Genomic DNA, 26,426 nt, shown 5'->3' on the forward strand with positions numbered 1-26,426 from the left:
CCTCGCTTCACTAGTAACACAGCACGAGCAGGTTTTGTCATACAGATAAACTCTGAAACACATGCAAATTTCCCCCCAGCAGTTCTAGGTCCTGTGCCTCTCAGAGATCAGCTGGCTTTATCAGAGGAGACATTGGCTCACACGCTAAAAATCACCGGGACAAAAGACGTGCAGCCAGCTCGAAAATGTCAAGCTCTCGTGCCATTAACCCCGAGCATCGATCCAGCAGGAACAAAAGGACTGCTTATGAGCTTGTGCGAGTGTTTGTGTGTGTGCCGTTGTGAGGGGCCCGAGTAATTAAGAGTGCTATTAGCCTTGTTTAAGTTTGTCGGGATTCCGCTTGGAAAGTGAATCCACTGAGTCATTTGTACGCCTTAGTTGGCTTTCAAGGGCTGCCTCCAAAATCTGCAACACATGTTTTATTCTATTTTGGTTAAACTATAACTTAAAGGAGCACAACTGTGCAGTGAATGGCCAGTAATGTACTACCTATTCCTCCAAGAGACTCTAATATATACATAAATAATTTACAAAGTTACTATGCTTTGTCAGGCATGTAAAATGTGCTACTTTACCAATGCATGAAAGAGTCCGTGTGGAAGTGTGCATCTAAAGCTATGCAAAATAAATTCTGAAAAGGTACCCTGGAAGTCACAAAAGTGCTTCCAAGCAACAATATTTTTTGTTTTATTTATACATCTACTAGTTTCCTGGAAACTGGATAATGATCTTCTGAGTAAAACTCCAATTTCGAAGCAAAGACGGTTCCAGAGTTAGACACATGCAGGAATCTTTCCAATTCTGCTGTCAAAGTAATGGGAAAGTTGTAAAGGGAAGCAGCTAGTTTCTGTTCTGTGAAATAAAGGTGAGCCTGAGGCCAAGGGAATCCTCACATCATAGATTCCCAACGTTCCTTTGAACCACTTTCCAAACATTACTCCATCAGCAAAGCGGGGCTCATTCGCACATGCTTCCATTTGTAATTAAGAACTGCCTCACAGTTGACCGATATCCCAGTTTCTTCTTTCCTGCTGCCTGTCGAGCAGTCGCGATTCTCCTCACACCACCCTGGTTATTTTCTGCGTTTCACTGAAAAACTGTAATTTCTAAACCTGTCATTTATAAACTCTAGAAAGTAATACTAGGCAGGCTCAGCTCAGGGAATCCAACAATGACTGGACTGATATGAGAAATTCAAGATACAGGAAGCTTTGAGACGTTTATACTCCATGGTCATATGCAAACAAAAGTAGGGCTGGGCCATATTATACCGTTCACGGTAATACCGGTATAATGTTAGGCAACGATAGGAAAATGAAATATCGCGATAGAATGGGAGTAAAACGCGCATGCGCAGTGCCTTTGTTTTCATACGCACATGGCCGATTGTTGAGTGAAACAGATGAACCAGAATTGGTTTGTAAAAATGGTGCAACTTCAGTGATGTGGAACTGGTTTGGTGTTTGTCCGTCAGATACACAACAAAGCACATTTTTTTGCAGAACATGCAAGCGGCCGTTGTTATTGTCGTATTTGTCGGACTAAGATGCTCTTAAATCTGGGAGTAATCTGGGTCCTAAACTCCGTATCTTCAGGTCAAACAACACTGCAGCATCACTTAGAGTTAAAAACTGTCTAAATTCTTTCATCTTTAATAAAACGATCAGCATTGCTGCTTTACGAGGTGTAACTATAAAGTTTAACTTCCAGGCATCCATGAAAACAAAAGTTATTACATTTAACGGAGTTAGAAGTTAGCAGGAAGCTAGCGGAAGTTAGCTCGCTAGTTTCGCTAGTTACCTAAGCATGATATTGCATGTTCTGACTGAGAGATTTCTGAAAAAAATCAAACGTACACCTCTGCTATCACTTGCAACATAAATGAAGACAGGAAACTAAACAGCAGTGACGTTTGTAGGGTTACTGAAGTTGGGCTAGCTGGTATATAATGATGTGCTACGTGATCGCTAGCGACACAGCTATGTTAGCATAACATAAACAGTGACGCTGGAGGACGAACACTAACACTTTTCCACTTATAGAAGTTAACGTGAAGGTTCTTCATGGTTAGAGACAAATGCAATCGCATGGCAGGATACTGTAAACGGACCAAACTTCAGTCAGGAGAACAACTGAGATAATCCATCCACAATACGAGGTTTGTCATTAATATACTGCAACAACAAGGGAATAGAGCAGCTGCCAGAGAATTCAACATTAATGAATCAATGGTACAGAAGTGGAGGAAGCAAGAAGAATGAGTTTAATAAAGTTTGATTTATCTGACTGCTTTGTTTCGCTTAATGTGCCTTATAATCCCGTGCACCTTATGGTCCGAAAAATGCGTACTGCACACTAGGGCTGGGCGATATGACCCAAAATTCATATCTCGATATTTTTTAGCTGCATGGCGATATAAGATATATATCTCAATATTTTTTTTTAAAAAGCCATAAGTTAAGAACAAAAAGAGAGTTCTTAGTCACACTGTGTCCCAGATGTCACACGGGCATTTTCTTTACATACAGCGTAGATGTACATGAAGAAATTACTCATAAATAAATTATCAGCATTTATTAAATAATCATGGTCCATAAATAAAAGAAAACAATGTTGTTTTTGTGCATAACAAAAAGCTCACAATTGTGCAGTCAAAATGTAAACTAATAGAAGCTGAGCATAATAACAAAGAGACAGATTTCACAGCTGCACCACGTCTCTGAACAGGTGCCATTTGTGGTCCTTATACACACACAGTACGGTAATATTACGTTGAAGCACAGTACGTATCACTCCGCGAGGCGGCTCCATCAAGCGGTGCAGCTCCTTAGCTTAGCAAAGTCATATTAAAACATTTTTTGACAGATTGCTGAGCGCTGTGCACCACATAAAATCGGTTCGCGGTCAGTAAGCACAACCAGAATTCATACATAAGGCGCACTGTCGAGTTTTGAGAAAATGAAAGGATTTTAGGCCGTGCAGCCCCTTCGGGCTGCATGTCGTTAGCGCGGTTAGCTTGCTAACACGTTGACGCCGTCCAGCCCCACGCACGGGGCGATCCGCGGTAACTCGCTAACGGAGATTTTCTGCTTTCATCTTGTCATTGCCTGCAGGTGAAGCTATGGGGGAGGCGGAGTTGTGTTCAGTGAAGGAGAGGCGAGGCCGAGTAACGTTTCGTAGAGACAAAAGTGGACGAAAGAGAGGCAAACCTGCGGCTCCACAACGTAACATAGACTATATCGATATAAACGATATTGTCACATCTTATATCTCGTATGAAAATATATCGATATTTTTAAAAAACTCGATATATCGCCCAGCCCTACTGCACACTGCAGTTTAATGTTGCAAAGCACCTCTTTTTAACTTCAGTGGATATTATACATGGTTATGCACAGGATATGTCAGCCCATTTCTAGTGGAAATGCCTTTTGGTTAAACTTTCAGCAAGGAATTTGCATTTGCACTGTTACATTTTTATAAAGCTTTAATGTACATAAAAACCAGCTTCTTGTTTAAGTGAAAATAAATGGAAGGTTGTCTTTTTGCGCTAGTAATGTTGTGGAGTTGTATTTTGTCTCGCATCAATTATATCGTCGGTTATATCATTATCGCAAATTTTCAAATATATATCGTGATAAATATTTTTGGCCATATCGCCCTGCTCTAAACAAAAGTCTTGCAAAAGGAGGAGAAAGACTGCACTCATGAGGTGCAATTTACATCCTAATGAAATGAAAGCACCCACTCTTTTCTTTTTTTATTTAATTGTCACCCCAGACTGTCAATGTGTCTACACAACATCCATCCAACTCTGCAGCTGCTCTTAATTCACCATGAACTTGAATAAACGATGCTATACCCAATCAATATTTCCAGAAGGAAAGGTCAACCCAAGCTGTATTTTCCAGACTCTTCATAGTTCTTCTGAACTGGTTTGTGACAGGTTGCAAATGTCCAGGTAAGATCCAGGTAAGAATTTACCCCGGTTACGCATGACGATGCCATGAAAATGACTGTGGACAAAGCAATGATTTCAGCGCAGCAAAAGTGAAGTATAGGTTAACAAAGTGACGGGACAACACGCGAGTCTGGAAACCGTTTCCCATAACTGTCACATATTTTTGACGAATTCGGGTAAAGCCGACCTTCACACAAGCTAAATCTGCCCGGTCTAATTTACACTGCTCATTTGGACCCAGCATTCCCACTGATTTGTCACAATAATGAGACCAATCTCATAACTAATGGCCTGAAAGGCAGGGCAGCTGATGACCTTCGGGCTCTAGTAGCAACCTGCCCTCCTGGCAGAGGATGCCACAAGCCCCCCGATCTGAGATGAGAGAGGGTAACCAAGCGATGCCTCCATCCATCATCACATTACGCAAGTTGGCCTAATTTAATGTCCTTTTCAGACCTGACTGCAGACACGCTGGGCCACACAGAAACATGGAAAGCAGCTAATTAGTCTACGCCAACAGCAGAGGTTCGCCAGTCATTTTCCACTTCAAGGATGAAATGCCATCCGGATTACTAATGAGGACTTTGTCCATCACGACAGTCTCACCCATTGCAATGCCAAACGTCACCATAATGAGGCGATAACTGAAGCATGCAGATCCTCGCTACAGTAAGGTGCTGGATCATTAAAATAATAACTGCACGGTAAATGCAAAACAGGAAACAGATCGAGTGCTACAGTAGCGACCACACTCGCTAAATACATAACATGGCAGACAGCAAACAGGCTGCAAATGATTGGAGCTCCTCAGAGCCTAAAAACTGTTTTGTTTTTTCCCTCTTTATGCCGATGAATTTGCTAAAGTTCACCTTGTTTTTTTAAAGGCAGTAATGCAGAACGTAGTAGTTAGAAAATTCACAGCTGGAGTATTTAGAACATTAGGCACACACGCTTCTACGGCATCCTTCTAACAGGACTAACCTACAACTGTATTTTAAAGCAATACTCTCCAAAATGAAGCCAGTAAACTGTAGAGAAATGAAAAGAATATGTTAAGTTTCTTTTTTTATATTTACAGAATTGTACTTATTATACTACAAACAATGACATACATATGTAATGTTACACAAATTTTACTACATGTTCATTTGTGAGTGTATGTGTGTAAATAGAGCAGTAGGAACAGAAAAAAATCCCATGTGGGGCAGCCCACAGTGGGTTAACAAGGCAGAGACAGCAGCCAAAAAGAGAGCACTGGGTGATTTCTCTGGGGCGCACACAAACCTCAGAAAGAAGAAAAAAAAATGTCAAACACGCTTCTTGCTATGGGCCGTGTGCCTGTGCTCTCAGCAGCTCACGGATCATTAAGGGCCAGTGAGCGTCAACTAGAAAGCAAGTTTGCTAAAAGATATGAAGCAGTGTGAATGAACACAGCGGGTGAGAAGCTTCGCCTCCTAGCACGTCCACACACGTGCACACAGGTACACGTGCACTCACTCACACACAAAATAAGTATTGGACACGTCACAAATTTTCTTGTAAGTGAACACATTTCTAAAGGTGCTTTTGACATGAAATTCTCAGCAAATTTTGACCAGTCAAACTCTCCTGTCAGTGTAAATAAGCTTAACTACACATTTAATCTATGAAAGATTTTGATATAAGAACAACAAGTGCAAGTTCAAATTGATGAAGAAATGCTACGTCAACATCAGTACGTCTCAGAAAAACTGAGACGTACTGATGTTGATGTAGCATTTCTTCATCAATCTGATGAAGAAATGCTGCTTTGGGTTGAAACTGTAGGAAAAATATCTGGAAAATCTCAGAAAATGTTTCGTTAGCTTTTGTTATTTAGTTGTTTATCTATTACTTATTTACTTTGGTTCAGTAGGAAAAGCTGAAAAACACAGTTAAAAGTCTAAAATGTATATCATCCCTCACATTTTCCAAAGCTGCTAAGCTGACCAGAGTGGAGTCTTTGGCTGGTTGATTCTGGCCCCTGGGCCTTATGTTTGACACTCCTGTTTTAGCTGAACTGTTTCACAAACTTGTCGACCTAACTGTAACAGACTCAGTGAGTCACCCTGCCGAAATCTGTAGATGGAAAAAAGGCCCATCCGCCACATAACTCCTGAACCACAGCAGACCCTGGAAATTACTCTGGCTACCACTCGACAGGGTGACCGCCACCAGAGCTGACAGGAGCTCTGTCATTACTACGGCCGCTAAAGCTATCAGCTTTTCATCACCGTAATAAGATGACAACACACACTTGTCATTTTGTCTGGTGTTAAGATAATCCATGATCTTTTCACGACACTGCCACGAAATGCCAGGAAAGGTGCTGCAGCATGAGCCTTACAGACAGGAAAGAGACATAAGTCTGTACTGCCTGAAGCTTCAGAGCGAGTATGCGTCCACATTCTGGTGTTATGAGTTACTGAGATGCATTTAGACCCAGCCAGACTAGTTCATGTCCCTGGCAGAATATAACCCACAGTGGTACCAGTTTACTGTCACGTCAGCTTAATAATTAACACCCTAGATACGTTTTACTTCAACTAAATGAGGAAGTGCACCTCTTTATTTTCAGCTCATCTCTAAATTAACTCTTTATCTTTTATTAGGCTACATGCACTTTTACCTCAACCTTGAGTAAATGAACTATTTTGATTTTATGCTGGCCCAACTCCTTTTTCAGGCAAGTTTTGTTTTTTGTTTTGTGTATTTTATGTTCAATATAGGTATTTGTTGTGCCTGAAAATGAATAAATAAATGAATGAATGAATGAAAACAAATTAAACTGCTGCGGGTGCTCGGCTTGGCCTGATTGCTGGATTTGTTTTGATAAAGACGCATGATATATACCCAGAAGCCACTTTTGCTCTAAAAAAAAAAAAAAAAAAAAAAACAATCAAGAGATTTCAGGAAGTAACTACGAACTTGGTAAATATCTTTTTGGGAATGAGGAAAATCTATTTAGAGGAAATCCTTTTCTGTCAATGTGGCATGCTGTGTATTTTAACAACATTTACTTCTTCCCCGCTTTATTTGTTCGTTTAAATCAGGATTGGCAGGAAGAGTGGATGGCACGACATAACAACTGGCACAACCGGCATGTTATTATCTGGTTTACCTGTTTCGACCTTTCACACAGTGTTGCTCTGTTAATAACCAGATGATTTTTGGACAGATTTTATGCAAACAAAACCAAAAAAACAAATGCATGCGGGTCACAGCTTGGAACAATGTCTATATGTTAGTGGGTAGTGAATCCAGTCACAGTGTCTCAAGACACCCGTTTGACTAAGATAGGTTCCCAGTGAATCGGGGTAAACTAACATGCCCGTCTGGCAAAACAAGATTGGTTGCCTCGTTGTTATTTCCTGTTCATTACTCTGAAGCTCACTATCTCAAACTCATAAACACTGGTGCTAGTGATCTTGGCTAATCAGTTTTTCAAGCTCATTATAGGAACAGATATGGCTTAGACTAAAAGTCGAGTCACACTGCAAACTTTTAAAACAGTCTGAATATAGCCAAACAATAAGAGCACTGCTGACGGTTCTTTCAGATTCTTCATATGGGATGCGTTGCATGAATTGCTTTCATGTATCTTTCTGACATGGTTTCACTTCAGGTTTTTAGGGTTTTGGGTCATCTATGATAAAACTAAAACAGGACTTTATAAAAGTGAAATCACTTAGCGTCACGATAACCGTCACTTACAAAGACAATGAAAGCCCTGCGAGAAAACTCAGATCAGCTTTCTCACCCACTCACCCAAGAAAAACTCATCCCACTAAAAACGCCCCTGTGTATAGATAGTAATCCAATATCAGCTATGTTGACCACACATTATTATCACTTCTCTCCTGCTGAGCTACTGGCCATGATGTGATAACATCTGAGAACAGAAACGAAGGTCATCGTTGTAAAACCCAAATGTCATAAACAAACGGTCTCTGAATTGCCATCAGTTATTTTTCACACAACATGGGGTCATACACCTGCCAATCATCTGACTGCAAACTGAAGACTGGACTCATTAAGTAGCAGATAAATGGCAGCCGAATGGACATTTCCCCCATCACTTCATACCATATACCTGTTTCCCCCCTCAGTCTGTAAATGTTGGATCGCTGAGTCTGAAACCAGTTTGTCCGTGAATGGTAGAATAACATTGATGGAACTGCCATTGCGGACACGTCTATCAGTCATTCAGCTATCTTATCACCCTTAGCACAGCCACAAGCTTAGAGTCACTCTCTTATCACACTAATCCGGACAAGTTCAGAGCTGAGTCTGTGAAGGCAGCACGGATAAATTAGTTTACTCCTTTACTGATTGGATTAAAAGCCAGGAGCGGGCCTCGGCCCCCCGGCCCCAGCTGCTCTAGTCTCCAGCTGTTCAGCTTTAATGAACATAGGAGCTTTAATGTAAGTAAATGACTACAAAAAACAATATTTAATGCCTTTTATTGCCACATTTTCCATTAAATCACATATTTTAGATGCAAGATATGAACATATTGACTATCTCGCAGTACAGAAACTCCTGACTGATTTATAACCCTTTTACAAGGAGTATTCCCAGTGACTCGCCACTCCTACTACACATCAGGAAAGCAGCATCATATATGACAGCTGGCTCAATATTAATCTAGTGCAGGTTAAATGCAAGCATATGGAGTACACTGTCTCCTTTGCAGCCCCATCATCAGAGCCATTACACAGCTCTACATTTCAAGTTAGGCTCTAGAAACCATATTTAGGTCTTCTTTGAAACACGTGTGCATACAGCCTGCATGGAAACTGTATGCATCCCACTGCAGCTTTAATCAACACTAGTGCCGAAACAGGGTTTCCACTGGAAGACTCACAAATGAATACAGAGGCTTGGCTGTCACAAAGTGACAGGCCCGCGTTAGGGGCCGCCGCAGCAACGCTTCACTGGACGGAGACACAATATGACAGACAAACAACACTACAAACCTGGGCAGCCTGAAATAAAATGAAAACTTATTAGCGGCCAACTCTGGCAAGAGACAGTGAGTAGTAACGTGCTTAAAACAGTTAAGGCTTTCTTAGAGATGGAAGAGGCCAAGAATATCAATTCAGACTCAAATTTTTTCACTGTAATAGTTCACAGTGGGTGATAGTTCACAGTGGGTCTAGTGTGGAGATATGGAGTGTGTGTGTCTCTTCTGACAGCTCCTTAACCTCCGGGCTGGCCTGCTTCGCTGAGAAGGAAAGCCTCATTTAATTTCATAAGGCCTGTGGAAAGTGTGCCTGAAGATGGTGTCAGAGATAGAGAGAAAGACAACAAAACTCTCAAAACATTACATCAGTACTTCTAACTACTGCAAAGACTTCCACATTCCCAGAACCCCATCCTGGGCTTCTCCTCCCTCCTCAGGCTGCTGCTGGAAAGACTCACAGTTTCCTCTGCCTCTGTGACACCCCCCCTTCTGACAAGGGGGGAGGGGCGGGGGTGACAGAGGCAGGAAAACGCTGTGCAACTATTGCATGGTAGTGACAGCTCTGTAAACGCAATTGCCTTCCTGTTATTGTGAGCATTGTTGAGGGTGCATCCATTACTACAGTGACCATGTAAAGAAAAGACCTGCATCAGCTTGCAGGAATACCTAGGATTTCCCTGATGAATGGGGAAACACCCACAGGGAGGGGAGAAACAGCAGGCTGGCTGGAGAGTCTGACATCATCCAAGTACAGACTTCCATGTTTCTGTGAAGCCTCATGTGTCAACACTGAGTGCATCTATGGATAACTCTCTTCAGCTCTCTTGCAGACACACACACACACACACACAAGCACAACTTCCTCCTCAGGTCTGGACAGATGTTCATTGTTCTGAGTTTCTGCTGCTGCACAAACACACACCAGGTAATAGCAGAGAGATGGGGCTAACCATCAGCCACGGGCTCTCAATCACACCTTTACTGCAAAAGCACAAAAAATAAGGCATCCATACCCTTCCACAGTCAAACCAACCCTAGCAGGTACTGCAACCTAGAAGCTCAAACTGGGTCTTATTCTAATTCATATTCGCTGATCAGAATGATACTGGGATTAACATATGCCTGCAAAGTTGAAGGATTTCTTCTGGGTTTTGGGTTTGTTGTTGTTTTTTTAAATCACGGGTTATGAAGCTTTTGAGAGGCGAATGTTTGAAGGCTAGTTACAGTAAACGGCGGGGCAGCAGCAGCGGGGTGTCGATGGGTTTCAAGTGCTCCAAAAAGCTGCATTGCCTCTCTGTCAAACCTCTACGTCCCACCGTGGATTAAAATATCCACGCGACACCAGGTTGGGATACGTATCATGACTCGTCGTGTGCCTCACCTTTACGTGAAGCTCGACCTCAAAGAAATAAATGAAGTGGGGGAGATATTGACGCTAGTTAGCTTCACTTCCTTAGCCAGCCCCGCTTGCCTTCTCTCCGGTCCAGCCTCGCCATCTCGGTCCCTACCCCTCTCTCTCTCTCTCTCTCTCTCTGTTTCTCTCTCTCGGAGCTGTCTCAGACGTCCTGGGACTTACCGGTCTTATATGCTGATGATGCCGCTGTGAAGAGACAACAAGTGCGGGGCGGCTGCTGGCCACCGCTCCGCTGCTCCGGGACAAGAGGAGTACTGATCTACACACTTTCACAGCCATCTCTGTAGTGAAAGCTCGCCGTGAAGGAGACTGCTGCGGGCGGGCGGACGGAGAGGCACCGAAGAAGCACAGAGGGAGGGGTGGGCGGGTTTGCGGGGCTGGACTATGATATACACATGCCCAGTGTTGCACCAGTGTGCTAAGATAATGCACTTCTGTGCGCACTAGTTCAAAAAAATGTATGTTATGCGAAGACTGCAGTACACCTGTCTCCAGTGACAATATACCCTACTGCAATTCAAAAAAAAAAAGAAGTCTGGTGATAGTGGCATGGGTGAAGGAACTATATACACACATCTCGGTGAAAATCATTGTTTTTATGTCTAATGTGTTTAACCAAATAAGAAAACATGTGTACTATGTTTTTGTTGTTTTTTAAAAAGAGGGTTTCATTCTTAAAGCTTCACACTTAACACAGTGCACAGTGCAACCTGTCTGAATGTCTTTCTGTCACTCGTCACTCTATCCATCTATAGCCAAATATCAAATATAACCTGTCCTTCAGTCACACTTGTGTTCCTGGATCAAATATAAGTGAACTGATCTTTTAAACAGGTAGGCTTTCATTACATTTCAGAGCTTCTGTGGCCATTCAATGGGGCAAGCAGTTTATGAGGTGCACTGTTTTCTGGAGAATCATCCATCCACTGCAAATTCAGCTAATGGGAGTGCTAATGGGTCTGTTTGGTCAATGAATGTCAAGGAGACTCCCCACCGTGGAATGCAACCTGTTTTTGTCTGTAATCTTTGACCAAGCCCATCATATAATACCACCTACCACACCTGTGTTGGTCAAGGGTGAGTCCAGATAGGCAACTCTTAAAAGACAAAAACAAACACATTTTGTGTAATTCACCGCAGTGATTTATGTGATCACATGGTTTCTTATCACAACTTTAGATCCAAAGTAAGGAGCAGAAAGATAAGGAATGAGTCAAATTCGTTGTTTTGTTGCTTGTCTTATGTTTTTTATAATGTATTTATTTCAAATACAGTAGCAGTATGTCATTGCTCCTGAACTCATCCCAATTCCTTCTGTACTTCCTCAGGTGCACTGCATCAGGCTGTGTGGGTGATGCAATTTAAATGCAAATTCCCAGTCATGGACAAGGATCTGCTCAAGGCCTCAAGCCTGCATCGATTCACAGGGCGGATCTTTTGTGTGGTGCCAAACACTACCGTGCACTGGCTCAAATAAACCTTTAGACGTCTGCTCTAACTGTGTCACGGCGGTGGTGCATTTGCACATGATGCGTCAGCAGTGTAAACTAAAGAGCTTGCAGCAAAGAAAAGCTACCTGCATGTATTAGATTTCATTAGAGCTAAGACGTGTATGATTTGTTTGTACTCCAAACTGTGTCCACAGCATTAAATCAGCTAATAAAGAGAAGCTATACATATCAGACCGTGGTGTTTGATCTCAGTGTAACCTAAAATGCCCTACATGCCACATTATTGTAACAGCACAACTTCTTATCTTCCTCAAAATCTACAGTTATGATACTTCGGGTGAGTTATCACCAACGTAAAGACACTAACACTGCAGGTGCAAGAAAATAAGACCAGGTGACACCATTCCTTTTGAAAGTAACTAAGTATTTAGATATATCCAAACCAAAGTGGGAAAAAAAAACCACTTTATGGAAAATCTCAATGATACCCCAGTTAATTTCACTAAGACACTCGTGTTAATACACAAATTAAAATAAAAATTAAATTACTGATATAAATTGGACATGACAAGTCTCTACAGCACTAAATTTGTGCGACTCAAATAAAACCACTGCTGACAGTAATCTTTTTTTCCCCCCAGTTATCCTCATATGATTGAATTTTTAATTTAATTTTAATAGAGACGGTACAGATTTGAAACACCCTCTGCCACCATTTCTCAAGGTCATGATGAGTGATTTGAGGAGAGTACAAAATGAGGTGTGTTTGGTTGCCACGTAAATATGAGTGTTCACACATGTCTGTACTTGAATGAAATGTCGCCCAGCGTGAAAATACAAAAGAGCTCCACCCGTGGTTTTATGAAAGAAGTAACGCTCAAAGACAGCATGCATGGGTGTGCAGACGTGGAATACGTCAGAGAAATAAGACTGATGTTAGTGGAGCCAGCTTTTGTTCTCATGTCAAAAAAAGAATAAAAAAGAAGGTGTTGTTGTTGTTGCAGACGAACAACACACCTTCATGGATTTACAAAGGTGTTCCTCAGTGTGGTTCTCAACAGTGTGACACCCTCTTAAACCAACCAAAATTAAAAGAGTTAACAACAGTGTCTAAACATCCTTCTAAAAACAGTTGAGGTTTGGTCTTATCTCCTGCTCCACCTTTGCACTGCCACATTTGCAGGATGGCTTTGATCAGTAGTGGAAGGAAGACATGTTTCTGAATATGCTTCCATGCCTACAGAAACATTTTTGGCCTGGATGTTCATATTTATTTATATGTAGGCTGACATTTGCACTGCATGCATTCTTTTTTTTTCTTGTCTCACAAGTTTCATAGAAACTCCATTTCCATTCTCTGAACTGTAGCCCATTAATTTTGTACAAAATGTTATAAACCAACTTTCATGTTATACATGTTTATGGGTCAATAAAGGAGTCAATATGAATAAGAGCACTGCTGTGGAGTTCTAGGTGATGCTGAGGTTATTGTAGTAAAACTAATAACATCCAATTTGAAATTTCAGTATTTGACAGGTTTCTATTGTGGCATTCTGGTGATACATTGTGAGTCCTAATGAACTCTATGCTGAGGAGCTGCAGGCATATTTAAACAGTGTCCCTTATTTAAGAAAAAACAAACAACTGTAGACTAAAAGACAGCACAGATACAATTTGTTCTAACAAAGATTTTATGAAAAGATAAAAGGAAGGGGAATGGGTGACAATTTGCAAAGGAGGAAGGCAGCAATATTAGTTGCGGTGTGTGAGCATGTGATATTATTATACTGTTGATAATCACTTCAAGTTTGTATCACCTGTTTGAGACAACACACACAGACAGAGACACAAACAATCATAGAGAGCTGACTCAATGAAGCATTTCACTGAGTTATTATAAATTTATAGTTTAAGCCATGACACCTGGTTGCATAAGCATTGCATCCTACTGCATGTAATGCAAAGATTGTATGACCCGAGGCTGTTAGGTGGACATATAACGTCTTTAAGCCTTGTGTGTTCAATTTCAGATATATCTTGTGTGTTCATTCATTTCACTTAGTAGCTAAGGGATAAATGTTATCAATCTAAGTCTGACTAATGAGAATAATTAATATTATTAGAACTCTTCTGACATTTCTGGCATTTCTAAAGGCCTAGGTTGTGCATCATTGTGAAATTTGGGTGACATTGTTAGTGGATGTGACAAAAGCCTGCAGTCATGAAACGTCCCAAGGCAAGCTCAGCCGCTCTCCAGTTTTTCCTTTCACATTTTGCATGCAAACCACCAGATATGTTGGCTCTTCAAGGCAACAATTATAACTGGCACACTGTGGAGAGGCTCGTTATTTAATCTGGAACTCTATAAAGACATATGACTGAAATCAGACACTCTCTTTCAGTTCAGTTTAATATTGTTACATAATACCAAATGAAATTTATTTTATTCTAAAATTTTAAACCTGAAATAGAATTGTTGAATCTGTATTTAGGCCTAACATTAGTAGGTACACCTTACTTGTACTGGGTAGGAGCCCTTTTCCCCTCAGAATTCTTCATGGTATTGATTCAATAAGGTACTGGAAACAGTACCTCAGAAGTTTTGGGGCATATTGGAATGACAGCATCACACAGTTGATTCAGATTTTTGGGCTGCAAACCCATGAAGCGACCCTCCTGTTCTTCTGCATTCCAGAGATGCTCTATTGCATTAAGATCTTATTACTGTGGAGTAAAGTGCACTCATTGTCATGCTCAAGAAACCAGTTCGAGATTATTTCAGCTGTACAACATGGTGCGTTATCTTGCTAAATGTACTCATCAGAAGATTGGTACATTGTGGTCATAAAAGGATGGTATGCTATGCTGTGGTGTTTAAATGAGGCTCAGTTGGTTAAAAAAACAATCCCTCACAACATTACACCACCAGCAGCAGCAGCCTAAACTACTGCTGTGAGGCAGGATGGATCCACGCCTTCATGGTCTTTACACTAAATTCTGAACCTACCAGCCAACTGTTAGAACAGACACCGAGACTTGTCCGACCAGGCGATGTTTCCCCAGTCTTCTATTGTCCAGTTTTGGTGAGTTTGTGTCAATTGCAGCCTCTTTCCTGTTCTGAGCTAATAAGAGTCCCACTTGGTGAGGTCCTATGCAGCTGTAGCAGTGTGTTGTGTGTTCACAGATGCTCTTCTGCATGCCTTCCTTGTAAAGAGTGGTTATTTGAGTGAGTTGAGTGCATTGCCTTCCCTTGAAGCAGTCTGTCTGTTCACAAAGAGAACTGCCACTCTCTGAATATTTTCTCTTTTTGGACCCTTCTCTGTAAGCCCTATAAAAAAAAAAAAGTAAAACAGTTGTGCTGTGCTGACCATAATGTACCTATTCGATTAGACAACTTAAAGTCCCCACAAGACTTTTGATTTTCCTTTACTTACACTGTAATTCCGCCTAAACCTGGACGGAGGGATGATGGGAGGGTGCCTGTGTGAAATGCATGGGGCTGGTACGGAGATGTTGTCCCACCCTCTCTGAAACACGGAAGTACTCCATCACTGCAGACACACTGAGCAAAGACGTACTCTGAATCGGTGAAGACGTTATTACTTTGGACTGAGTGGTGTTTTTATCGCTGCTTATGTAAGTAACCGTGCCTCCTATGAGCTATAAGAAAGCTCCGTAATGACGCAGTGTGTAACAAAACGATGAAATAGCTGCTAGTAGAGCTAGCACTTGCCATTAAATCTAACGTTAACTAGCTAGCTCGCCAGCGTGAGTTACCCCACGAAACAATTACTTGACTGCCGAACTAACCAGCTAAATATTGACATTAACAAGTGACTGACGATAGAAGCATTTAGTTTATTATTGGTTAGACGGGTAGCTGCTAACCTTGTAGCCCGTCATGCTGTTGTCAACGAAGTTAACTTGCGGCTAAAAACAAAACACTGGGATCACTATCAAATGAACAGCTCTAGCTGTTCGTGTTTCCGTTTCAACATGCCAAACGCAACACTAACATCACCTTAACCAGTGTTTTTGAGCCAGTTGTTGACAGCTAGCTGTTTTTGTGTGTGTTTTTGGTGTTGTGTTAACAGTGGGCCATGTCATATTGAACACAAACACAGGAAGGTGTATCTTTCAGTTGTTTGTCTAAGATTATTATTATTGCATGTTTACACGAAACACCCAGAGACTAAAATGATTATGCTTCAAAGGATAGTGCAATGCTAGCTCTTACCCAAAGAAAACATTTCCTAATTTATTTGGGAACAATACATAGCTTTTTTGGGTTGGGTGTCGCAAAACACCCATTAAAAATTCAGGTCTGCATGTTTGTCTTTTATGTTATGTATATGATTTTTAAAAGCTTGGATTGAATTGAGGAGCACAAGTATGAGTAAATGTATAATGCATGTATGTAAGAGGCCATGTAAGGCTTTAGAAGTAATTTCTGTAAGTTTAAAATCAGCTACCAGGCAGCCAGTGTATTGTAACAAAGGTGAGAAAGTCCTGACCCAGATACACTTGACAACGATATGCAGTTTCTGAAAGCTTTAGTTATTTCTTTTTAATGAGGTACTGGTCCATATATCCAAACTGTTCTTTTTAAAATTCTGAATGCTCTTGATACTTCTGAAAATAACCCCATCTCTCTGTGTATGTGTACCCCTAGGGTGGGAAAAAAAAGTTTGTTTAACTGGAATGAATCTGTGGTCTCACCTGAGATCATAAAATGTAATTTTTAATGCCATAGGCTATTTAGATTACACCCCCCCCCCCCCCCCAAACACACACACACACACACACACACACACACACACACACACACACACACACACACATATATAAATAACAGCACCATTAGGATTTTATATATATATATAAAAAGTGGTCTGTATCAGTCCAAGCAGCAGGCCCTGGGAGCGTCCTGTGAGATCAGAAAGGGTAAACATGACAACAGTTGGTGTGACAAGTGGCGTGTTTTCCACACACACACACACACACACACACACACACACACACACACACACACACACACACACACACACACACACACACACACACACACACTTTATATTAAAAAAAGGTTTGCTTTTAGGTAGTGAAGAATAATTGTTGAGGACATTGATTTACCTGCTCCTTCTTCAAGTCCAGGTCCAGTGTGCCTTGTAACTAGACTTACGATGATAGTTTTCTATCATTGTAGCTTCAGCTGAACTTAGCATTGAGCTTCTGGGAAAGTGTAAAAGCAAAACTCTCTAATTAAAAATGTGCTGGATTCAAAAAATTAGACTGAATTCTTGAAATATGATGTAAATTAATCATTTTTAAACACTCATAAATACATGAAAAAAGTTGCCTGATATCGTGAGGGCGGCACTGGATTTATAAAGCTGTAATAACAGGATGGAGTTTAATAAGTAGCTAAGTCATGCTCTGCAAGGTTTAGGATATTTTTACATGTACTTTGATAATAATGAGCATTTAACTTTAACACAGCCACCCCCTTTGTTGTGGCTGCTGTGTTCCAGATTTAGCTTGCGTTGATGGAGTTGATGAGGAGACAAGCATTGCAATCAAAAACAGCACTCAAAGTTTGAGCATGCCAAAGGAATGAAGTCTCGCACTCAAATTTCTCCAAAAACGTGCCAAGACAAAGCATTCCTGCATGGTTAAGTACAGGTGCAAAGAAAGAAAAAAAATTATCAGATGTTACTCCATTATAACCTAATTAAAAATATATATCAGGAACTCTAACAGCTTACAATTACCTTTAGTTTGTAATCAAAATATGCACGCTTTTAAAACTTTTTTAATGTAAGGTTTTCAAAAGAGTACATTGAAGGACTCTTTGTTGGTTTGTGATCAGACTGAAAGGATGATGAAATGCTGTTTTCCTTATGATATTCTCTCTTTTACAGCTTTGCTGTTTTGTTCAGATGAAAGATGTATGTTTTTCATTATACAGAACGTGCACACGGTAAAATAGAGCAGAGTAGAAACCGAATAAATGTATATATGCCACATAGATATGAATGAGAAGCAAATTTTGGACTGACTGCTTCATTTCTTTACATAGTTAGACATAACGAATGGGCAGGTTTTTGTTGTAGTGTGGCTCACTGGCTTTTATGCAAGTTAGTTTCCAGTGTCCTTTCACAAAGTTATTATCTGAACAAGCTTTAGGCTTCCCATTTGGAGATTACACAGAGCGTGTATAACTTCCCCTTTGAAAATGTTTAATTTCACTTGGTAGATGTATTTCAAAGATTTAAGCAAACATTATTAACTAGTTTAAATGAGTGACCCTCAACTAGTAGCTAGGAATCAAAAAGATCAAGAAATTTAAATCCATATTTTATGTTCATCCCTTTTTCTTTTTCTTTTTAAATTGAATCTGGCGCATGTGTGTGCTTGTCTTCTTGTCTGGCGGTTGGAGGAAAGGATTCACGAGATTGTGTCAAGTCAGAATTTGAAAAAATATACAAAAAATATGACATTAGTTCTTCAGTTTTGTAGTACATAAAGTGTCATTGCTCCATATTTTGCAGTGTAGTAAAGTTAAGTAATGCACCTTACTGCCTTACTTCCCAAAATCAAATAAAACCCAAGGTACTGCTGAGAGCTAAAATCATTACAAATTCTTTCAGCTGCAGTACAGTAATCACCGTAGCTGCCATAGTTGTTACAGTCAGGAGCAGTGTCCAGACATCACATTGCTGCAACACCACCCCTGGGGTGGTTTCCCTGCCATCTCACTTTTTCTTAGTCTTTGTTTTGTTCTGTTACTCTGTACAGAGGAGCATTTCAGAGTGTCAATAACTGTGTTGCTGCCTCTGCTGTGAAAAGGCAAAAACAGTGAGAGTAAAAGCCCATACTCTTTGTTTGGTGGTGTAGCTGTAACTCAGCAGCAGAGCAAATAGTGCTATAGCCAGGACTCACTAACCTGCTATGAGACTTACATATGTTTGAGATCACTCAGCATCTGTTCATCTTTGGTTTTAGACTAATAAACAAATTACTAGCTTTCCACTTGGCTTTGTGTAGGGCTGGAGATGTTGTTTGGGAGAGACAGGCTGCCGAAGACAGCTGAATTATAGATAACATTGCTGAAGTTGATAACATGTAGTTTTGTTACTTTAAGTGCTGTAAAAGGTTTCCAAACCTAAATCTGTTATTCTAGCAAAACGATGTAGCCATTGAGCTGCTGTGCTAGCTACAGAGTATTAGTTAATGCCAAAGAAATCTAACTGACTGTACTTAGGACCTGTTATCTAACTTCTTTGTGAAAATGTAGGTAATTATATTTGCATAAAATGGCAAACGGTTGGTTAATATTGATATCATATCATTTCTATGCAAAAACTGGTGTATTATATTTTAAAAACTTTATTTTGAACAATGGCTTTATTTTAATTTAAATATCGTAAATATCGTAAATATCGTAATATCAAAATGTAGTGGAGGTTGCGGGGAATAGGTGGCTGTCTGGTTTGGATTTCCAAACCAGCAGCACTCACGCCTCAGCAAACTTTGCATTTAACAGTTCACCTTTGGAGACCTTCATTCAAGTTTTTAAACCGCTTTCTATCGTCTTAGCTCCAGTTGAACTAGGCATCGAAGTTTTTGGGGAGGTGTGAAAGCAAAGTGCTGCGATGAAAATGTGCTGGATTCAAAAACTCAGACAAAATGAGTGCATTCTAGTGAAAATGAAAGCACTCATCAGTGAACTCAGTAATTATGAGTTAGATAACACAGAGTTGCAAATAACATTTGGTCAGCTGCTGTTCTGGGAGCCAACTAATTTCAAACTGCTGGAAAGACATTCAGGGGATGAATGTGTGGGCATATGTGCAGACACTCACTGGCTCTCACACAACTGTGGGGATATACCAGTGTCATAAATATGTTAGTTAGTTTGCATTTTGAAAATCTTTGTTTACTGTACATGTACCTTGGTGAATTTTGGAAAGGCATTAAAATATAAAGAAGTTTATTAATACTAAAGATTTCTGCAACACCAACGACTTGCATTTTTGGGCTTTCTTGTTGCATCATGTGAGTTTTGGTCTGTTTCTATAAAGTTTTGGTGTCGTTCCTTTACCATTAGGCTTTCCCCCAGTCCCAAAAAGTATAATAGTGTGGATGCATGCTCACTGTTCCCTTTAGTCCTTATTGTCATGGGCTACTGAACACTCCAATTAGCATATGCCATGTTTCACTGTTCTTTCTGCTGAGTCTGCTTGACAGTTGGTGCCTGAATTGTTAATAGGATATTGACAGGTGGTAGCTTTGAGCCTCAGTGGGGTTAACTCCTCCATCATGTAGTTTGAAAAGTGCACACATGGGAGCTACAGATACACACCAGTAGCCCCTTTCCTAATTGTTAATCATCTTTCCGTGACACTGAAGAATTAAGCAACAGTATAGCTGAAAATGAAGTTCTGGAGCTTAGGTGCACTGGTGGCAATTAGTTTTATCCCTGATTTTCCGTTGTTTATTAATTGAGGTATGTGGGAAAACCAGGACCTTCTACATTGACTTTTTAGGGAACCATTTTGTCTACAGTGCCATGTGAAGGCAGATCCCAATGGTGAACTCCCATTGTTCTAAGCTTTGTCTCTTGAGGTGACTGTTAATTACTTTTTTGGGGGGGTTAAAATCTGCAAATCCTTACCTATGACTTCCATGGTTTATAATTGGACAAGGTAGGTGTTTAGTACTGTGGTAGCTATGTGCTAGCTTTACAGTGTTTAGAGGATCTTGTGGTATGAATCCACATGTGTAGTTCATCCATCTATCTGTCTGTTCCTTTGTTATCTTACATTCGTATCTGATCAGGATTGGCTGGGATTGGAGTCCATATCAGCGGACAAAGTGCCTAGAAAAAGCAAACAACCAATCACTCTTACATCCCCACCTACGGCCAGTTTAAAGGGATAGCACACTGCCATTCTAATCCACTAATCATTTTTTTTTTTATGTATGTTTTTTTTAAGTAAATGTGTTAAATCTCAGCTAAATAATCCTAGTTTTGATTTCTGCTATAATCAGGCATCCTTACTTCACAGTGGAAATCCGACTGCCTGACATGCTGTTTGTTGGAATCAAAATCAAAGCAAATAAAAATACTACAACTGTGGCTACAAATCTTAAGGCCAAAGTACAGGTTTCTGTTTTTATTATCCTAACTAAGGGAGTTAATGAAATATAGGTGTGCACACATATATAATGATTCAATTGTCCAATACGTTTAATCAAAGAGTTTACAAAGTAATAACTTTAAAACAAAAAAAAAAGCTTAAATTAGTCACTAAATATACAGGGATGGGTGTTAATAGGTGCTGAGCAGGAAGCACAGAGGGCAGACCTTCACCTGTGTGGTCTTTGACCAGGTTTGTTTGGTTAATAATCTTTGCAGCAGATTGACTATGAAGGGCTGATTCACACGGACTTATCAGAAAGTTGTTTCAACATTTATTATAATTGTGCAAGATGATCAAATGATGGCACATATAGTCTACATGTAATCTGCTATGGTGCTAACAAAAATGTAAAAGAATGACTGAATAAACTGAATAAAAAACTGCACTAAAGTATGCAGTAAGTTCACAGCATGAGGAAAGAAACTGCTGATATTACAGCAGCAGATACTCCCGTTTTGCTTGCCAGGTGATAGCAAGGTGGATATTGGGCTCAACTCCCTAATACCACTTATGATGTGTAGATGGGTGGTTGGGATACTCTTGAGGGGGGTTTAATTCGCCCACAGCACCCATCCAGTCTCTGCTGTGCACATCTCATACCAGATTGTGATGTTTCCAGTCAGGATGCTTTCATTGCTCCTCTTCAGACGTTAACAAGACAAGATGAATTTGGTCTTCTTTGATTTCCTTACGAGGCTTCTAAACTTTCTTTACCACGGTTGAGATCTGTCTGTGACTTAAACTCTGCAAAGCACTGATGTGGGCTCTAATCTGAGGTAGCTTTAACTGGTGATTTCTAAGACAGATAAAAGTTATGAAACTATGTACTCAGCTCAGAATTTTCATATCCTTTGTATTCACATACTTAACATGAAATTATTTCATAGTTTTTATTTATTCAGTTTTGGCATACAGTAGTAGAATACAAAACAGAAACACAATTTAATAGGTGTGTGTTGCTTTTTTCTGTCATTGTACATACCGATACTGCAAGAGTGTCATCTGTCTTTGTCTCACCTTTACTCTCGTCCCTCTGCAGGATGTTCCACTTGCGGGCATTGTCCGCAGTTTCAGTGGGGCTCGCGCAGCTGTCCCGGCGTTATCACAGCGGGGCAGTGCGAGAGTCTGGCCGGAGAAGGCTGATGCTGGCAGCCCTAGCTGGGGTAACCGGTGTGTCTGCTAGTGCTGGACTGCTGTGGAAGAGGTAGTTTTTTGTTTTGTTTTTTTACACCCTTGTGCCTCATTTTATTGCTCTTAAAATAATAGTGGTCTTAAAAAAATACTGCATTTGTTCCTTAAGAAGCAATTTGAAGCAAGCTGATGTGTAAACAACTCAGTGATTTACAAGCAGCCTGCTCAAGGTGCAGATTGCTTCTCGGCTGAAGGCCTGTCTAGTGTTGCTTAATACAATGTGGCATGACTGGGAATTCAATTTAAACATGTTTGTTGAGTTTCATTTTTATTGATTTTTTGTCACTTGAATGACACGCCATTTTTTGAAGTGGGTTTTCCATCATGTGTTTAAACTTCAGCACTGTTCTATGGGACAGCATTCAGTGAACAGGACTTGAGGTTCATTGAGCAAATTAGGAATTGCTTTTGGCTCAGTACTCAAAAGCAGCTAGACTTTAGAGCACATGTTACATTTCATTCTCCTGCTTGTTGTGTTTTTATGGCTATCCATTGCCTTAAAGCCTGTTGTTTAGTTAAGACAATCTGCTGGAGAAGGTGTTGAGGTTAGAGCTCTATGGGGACACACTGACTGTGCTGCAGGAGGCAGAGTGATGGATGGCGACTCAGGGCATTTGAGACTGATGGAACGAGACTGTTCCAGGCCTTCACCCTGGGCTTCATTTTCAACGCGTGTCATTAAACTGAATTATTCAGCCTGCTCCAGACAGTCCCAGCTATTTATTATTATTATTCCAATTTCAGTTTAGTCAGAAAAATGGTAACGTGGGAGTCTGCCATAGTAAAACCTCCCCGCACTGCACCGATGAGCAAAACACAGCAGAGCACATAATCTCCTGGCCCTTTTGCCTCTCTGTTTTTCAATCTGTTTAGCATCATAGCGACAGTACACACCTAGCTGCAAAACACAGTCTGCTACATACCTCCCGAGATCTACTTGGTACTAGAGCAAAGCACAAAGACATATTGCTGAACTATCTATTCATCTATTCAGATAACATCGATCTGTCCCCCAGGTATTGATCTGTTTTGTAATCTGATCTCTCTTTTTGTTAAATTTATTTACAAAACCAGAGCATATGCAGATGCTGGGTCTTCTGTTCGACACTCTGAGCAAGTAAGTGGAGAGGAACCGGATTTTGGGAGACACCCAGACTCCGAAACGGAGTCAGAGAAATCGGTGGAGGCCAGCAGTGGAGATGAGGATGAAAAAGACGAAGGTGGAGAGGGGAAAAAAAAGAAGCAACGCTCTGGATTCCGTGACCGCAAGGTGATCAATAAACAATAACCATTCAGAGCCATGCAGTCAGTCTTCCTATTTAATTCATCTCCACAATGGTGTTTTGAAACCCCCAGCAAGCAATTTCCAGTATGCCAGAGCTAGTATATTTTGACAGAATATTTGCTGAGACTAAGAAATGTAATGAGGTAATCAGCATGCATAAAGAACAGGAATGTCCCACTCCTATGATTTTATTGCTGTTAATTAGGCAGAAGATGACAAAGGATATGGAGATAAAGAACAAAGGATCTTTGATTTGATGCCAAATAAGCAGTGTTTGTTGCACTGCTTGTTGGAGGATGTGAGGATAAAAACAAAAAAAAGGAGGAAGAACTTTTTTTTTTTTGAATGATGTAAAAATTGCGCAGTCACTCTGAGGAGCAGCCACAGTCTGTAAAAAGCAAATAGATGTCTAAGGGCTGACTGTCTTTGAAGTGGTCCAGTGTTGGAATTTTAAGTGTATGTTGAGCATATCCACAGATTTTGGCTTTCTTTGTGTTTTATTCATTAGGTGGTCAGATCAGGAGATGCTTAATAATAATAATAAAAATAATAATAATGCAAAATCATGCAGCAGGAAGACATTTTTACTCCAATGTTTGTGTTTGAAATTCAGTGGTGTCACTTTTTTAAACTGAGTGCTACCGCTGTCTTAGATGTTTCACAACACTGAGTGAAAATGCGAAACACAAAATAATAAGTTCCTCGTGTGACTTGAATTTTACCTTCCTGGTTTTGTTTGGGTTTTTGAATTTTTTATTTAAATTGAAAGACAGCTCATGTCTTCATCAGTGTTGAAAATGCTGAGATCCATAATCTGTAAACACAATCAGATGAAAGCTAGAGAGAAAGAAGAGTGCAACCCAGTCTTTCTGTCAGTCACTCAGTTCTCTGCCATTTCCACACAACTGTCTAATAGACCTTCATCCATACACAGTTGGTTGCCTCTGCTGGAGACATGCTCATGGTGATTTCCCCAAAGACTATTAAGGTCTCCTAAAGTGAGAGTACCGACACTGACACATGTAATCATAAATATGAAATTGAAGTGAATGTAGTGTGACTGTGTGACTGTTCCCCACAGATATTTATCATAAAACTGAGTTTGATAACAAAAAGTTGAAGCTCTGAAATGTTTTTTCTTTTGCCAAAAGAAGTTTCTGTAGTGAATGCAATCAATCAATGTCACACAAAATAACCACCTGTTTGGGTTCCAGCCCAACACAGATTCTAAACACACACTGCCCTGTATGTTTCCCAGCTACTCCACATCTGTTTGAAACTTTCTCCTGAAAAGTGGATGGCATTGCAGCAAATAACAGTTGACAGGGGCTAATGTGTCGCGCCATGCTGATGGTCTGTAGCTGTTATTTGTGTTGTCTACAGATTTATGTAGTTTTGGTAACTCTCCCTTCATATTAACCTAGCAGGCAGACTGACCCCGAATAGGAAAACACTCTGTGTTCCTGATTTGAATTTGTGGCAGTTGAGTCAGGAGGTTAATATACCTCCCGATCAAGGATGACAAATTGGTTTCCTGCTGCTCTGGGCTCCCCTTCACTCAATCTACTCTCACTTAACTCATGTTATTTTCTGTCTACACACATGGTTGAAATATTGCTGGTTCTTTGATTTGATCTTGTTGATTTTTATGTATATTACATTAAAGCTTTTGCCTAAAGTGGGAATCTTGTGATATTAATTTTGCTTTCTGGCTGGTTGGCAGGTGATGGAGTATGAGAACAGGATACGAGCCTACTCAACTCCAGACAAGATTTTCCGCTACTTTGCCACTCTGAAGGTCATCAATGAGCATGGAGATGCTGAGGTTTACATGACGCCTCAGGACTTCATACGCTCCATCACACCTAATGAGAAGCAGCCTGAGAGTAAGTTCTTAATTTCACCACTTTTGCTTATATTCTTTTAGCTCTTTCTGTGCATGCTCTTCTTTCCATTAATGGCATCTGCACACTGACTTAATGTGAGAGTGAGCATGTTTTCTGTAACACATTTATCTAACACTTTCAGCATGCATGCCTTCACATTACCAGATATAGGTATGGTATAAACAAGATGAAGACTGTGGAGTTCATTTTATTTAGTTCAGCTGAATAGAATGCAGGATTGTTTTGGAGAATGCCTTAAATGGCAGTAACATCTCAGTGTGAGATGCTCTAACTAATTTCACCGAAGTTTCCAAGCTGCTTTTTTATGGGAGTTTTTCTAAACACATTCCAGCACTGACATTGGTTTAAAACATCAGAGGAGTAAAGACACTGTTTACCGGCCTTTCGTTGCCAGACCTCTACAAAATTATGTTTAGTATTCCTGCATTCACTTTACAATTTCACATCTATTACAGATTGAAATGACTCTAAAATAAATATTTACTTATCTTCTTTATAACAAGTCAGAGGCTGGAATAGATCAAATTGATCCAGTAATGATTTCAGTCCATTGTTTTGAAAAACATAAATGAAAGCTGAAATTGGTTTCGTGTAACCAAAGGCAGCCTCCAGTTTTAAAAAAATGAAGTCAGCGCAAAAGTGCTAAAAACTGCAGTTTCTCAAGTGGCCACTTGAAGCTGGTTCTAAATGGGAGTCCCGTTTAGACTCCCATGTTGAACTGTATACTATACAGCAGAAATAATTTTGTTTACATTGTTGTGCAACAAGGGTTTGGTCTCTCCAACTGATTTATCTCTTTGTAACAACCTTTTAGGACTGTTGAAAGCTTTGAATGATAGCACAGCTAGCTCCCATGATAATACGACAACATCTCAATGCTTGAGAGTAAGATGAGTAAGACGTGTCAAATCAAATCAAATCAAATCACTTTTATTGTTACATCACATGTGCAGGTACTCTGGTACAGTACATGCAAGTGGAATTCTTGTGTGCGAGCTTCACAAGCAACAGAGTTGTGCAAAAATAC

At 40.3% G+C, this 26,426-nt stretch overlaps 2 protein-coding genes across 4 annotated transcripts in view; one reads left to right on the top strand and one right to left on the bottom strand.

Moving 5' to 3' along the window:
* The window catches only part of mcu (mitochondrial calcium uniporter), a 62,168-nt gene extending 51,464 nt beyond the window's left edge, over window positions 1–10,704 (bottom strand). For 2 of the 3 annotated variants that reach the window (XM_085428464.1, XM_085428463.1), the window contains exon 1: window positions 10,522–10,704. In XM_085428464.1, coding sequence (XP_085284590.1) covers window positions 10,522–10,638 — 117 coding nt within the window. In that variant the 5' untranslated portion in view covers window positions 10,639–10,704. The remainder of the gene's footprint in view (window positions 1–10,521) is intronic. The other variant, XM_085428462.1, reaches the window with a different exon arrangement.
* Window positions 10,705–15,301: 4,597 nt separating this feature from the next.
* Window positions 15,302–26,426, top strand: part of micu1 (mitochondrial calcium uptake 1) — a 38,862-nt gene continuing 27,737 nt past the window's right edge. Inside the window, exons 1-4 of the mRNA XM_085428467.1 lie at window positions 15,302–15,446; window positions 22,056–22,220; window positions 23,282–23,477; window positions 25,216–25,378. Coding sequence (XP_085284593.1) covers window positions 15,445–15,446; window positions 22,056–22,220; window positions 23,282–23,477; window positions 25,216–25,378 — 526 coding nt within the window. The 5' untranslated portion in view covers window positions 15,302–15,444. The remainder of the gene's footprint in view (window positions 15,447–22,055; window positions 22,221–23,281; window positions 23,478–25,215; window positions 25,379–26,426) is intronic.

This window comes from Rhamphochromis longiceps, linkage group LG13, assembly GCF_057381845.1.
Source record: "Rhamphochromis longiceps isolate RC_006_pf linkage group LG13, R_longiceps_female_GT1.1, whole genome shotgun sequence".
NCBI classification, from domain to species: domain Eukaryota; kingdom Metazoa; phylum Chordata; class Actinopteri; order Cichliformes; family Cichlidae; genus Rhamphochromis; species Rhamphochromis longiceps.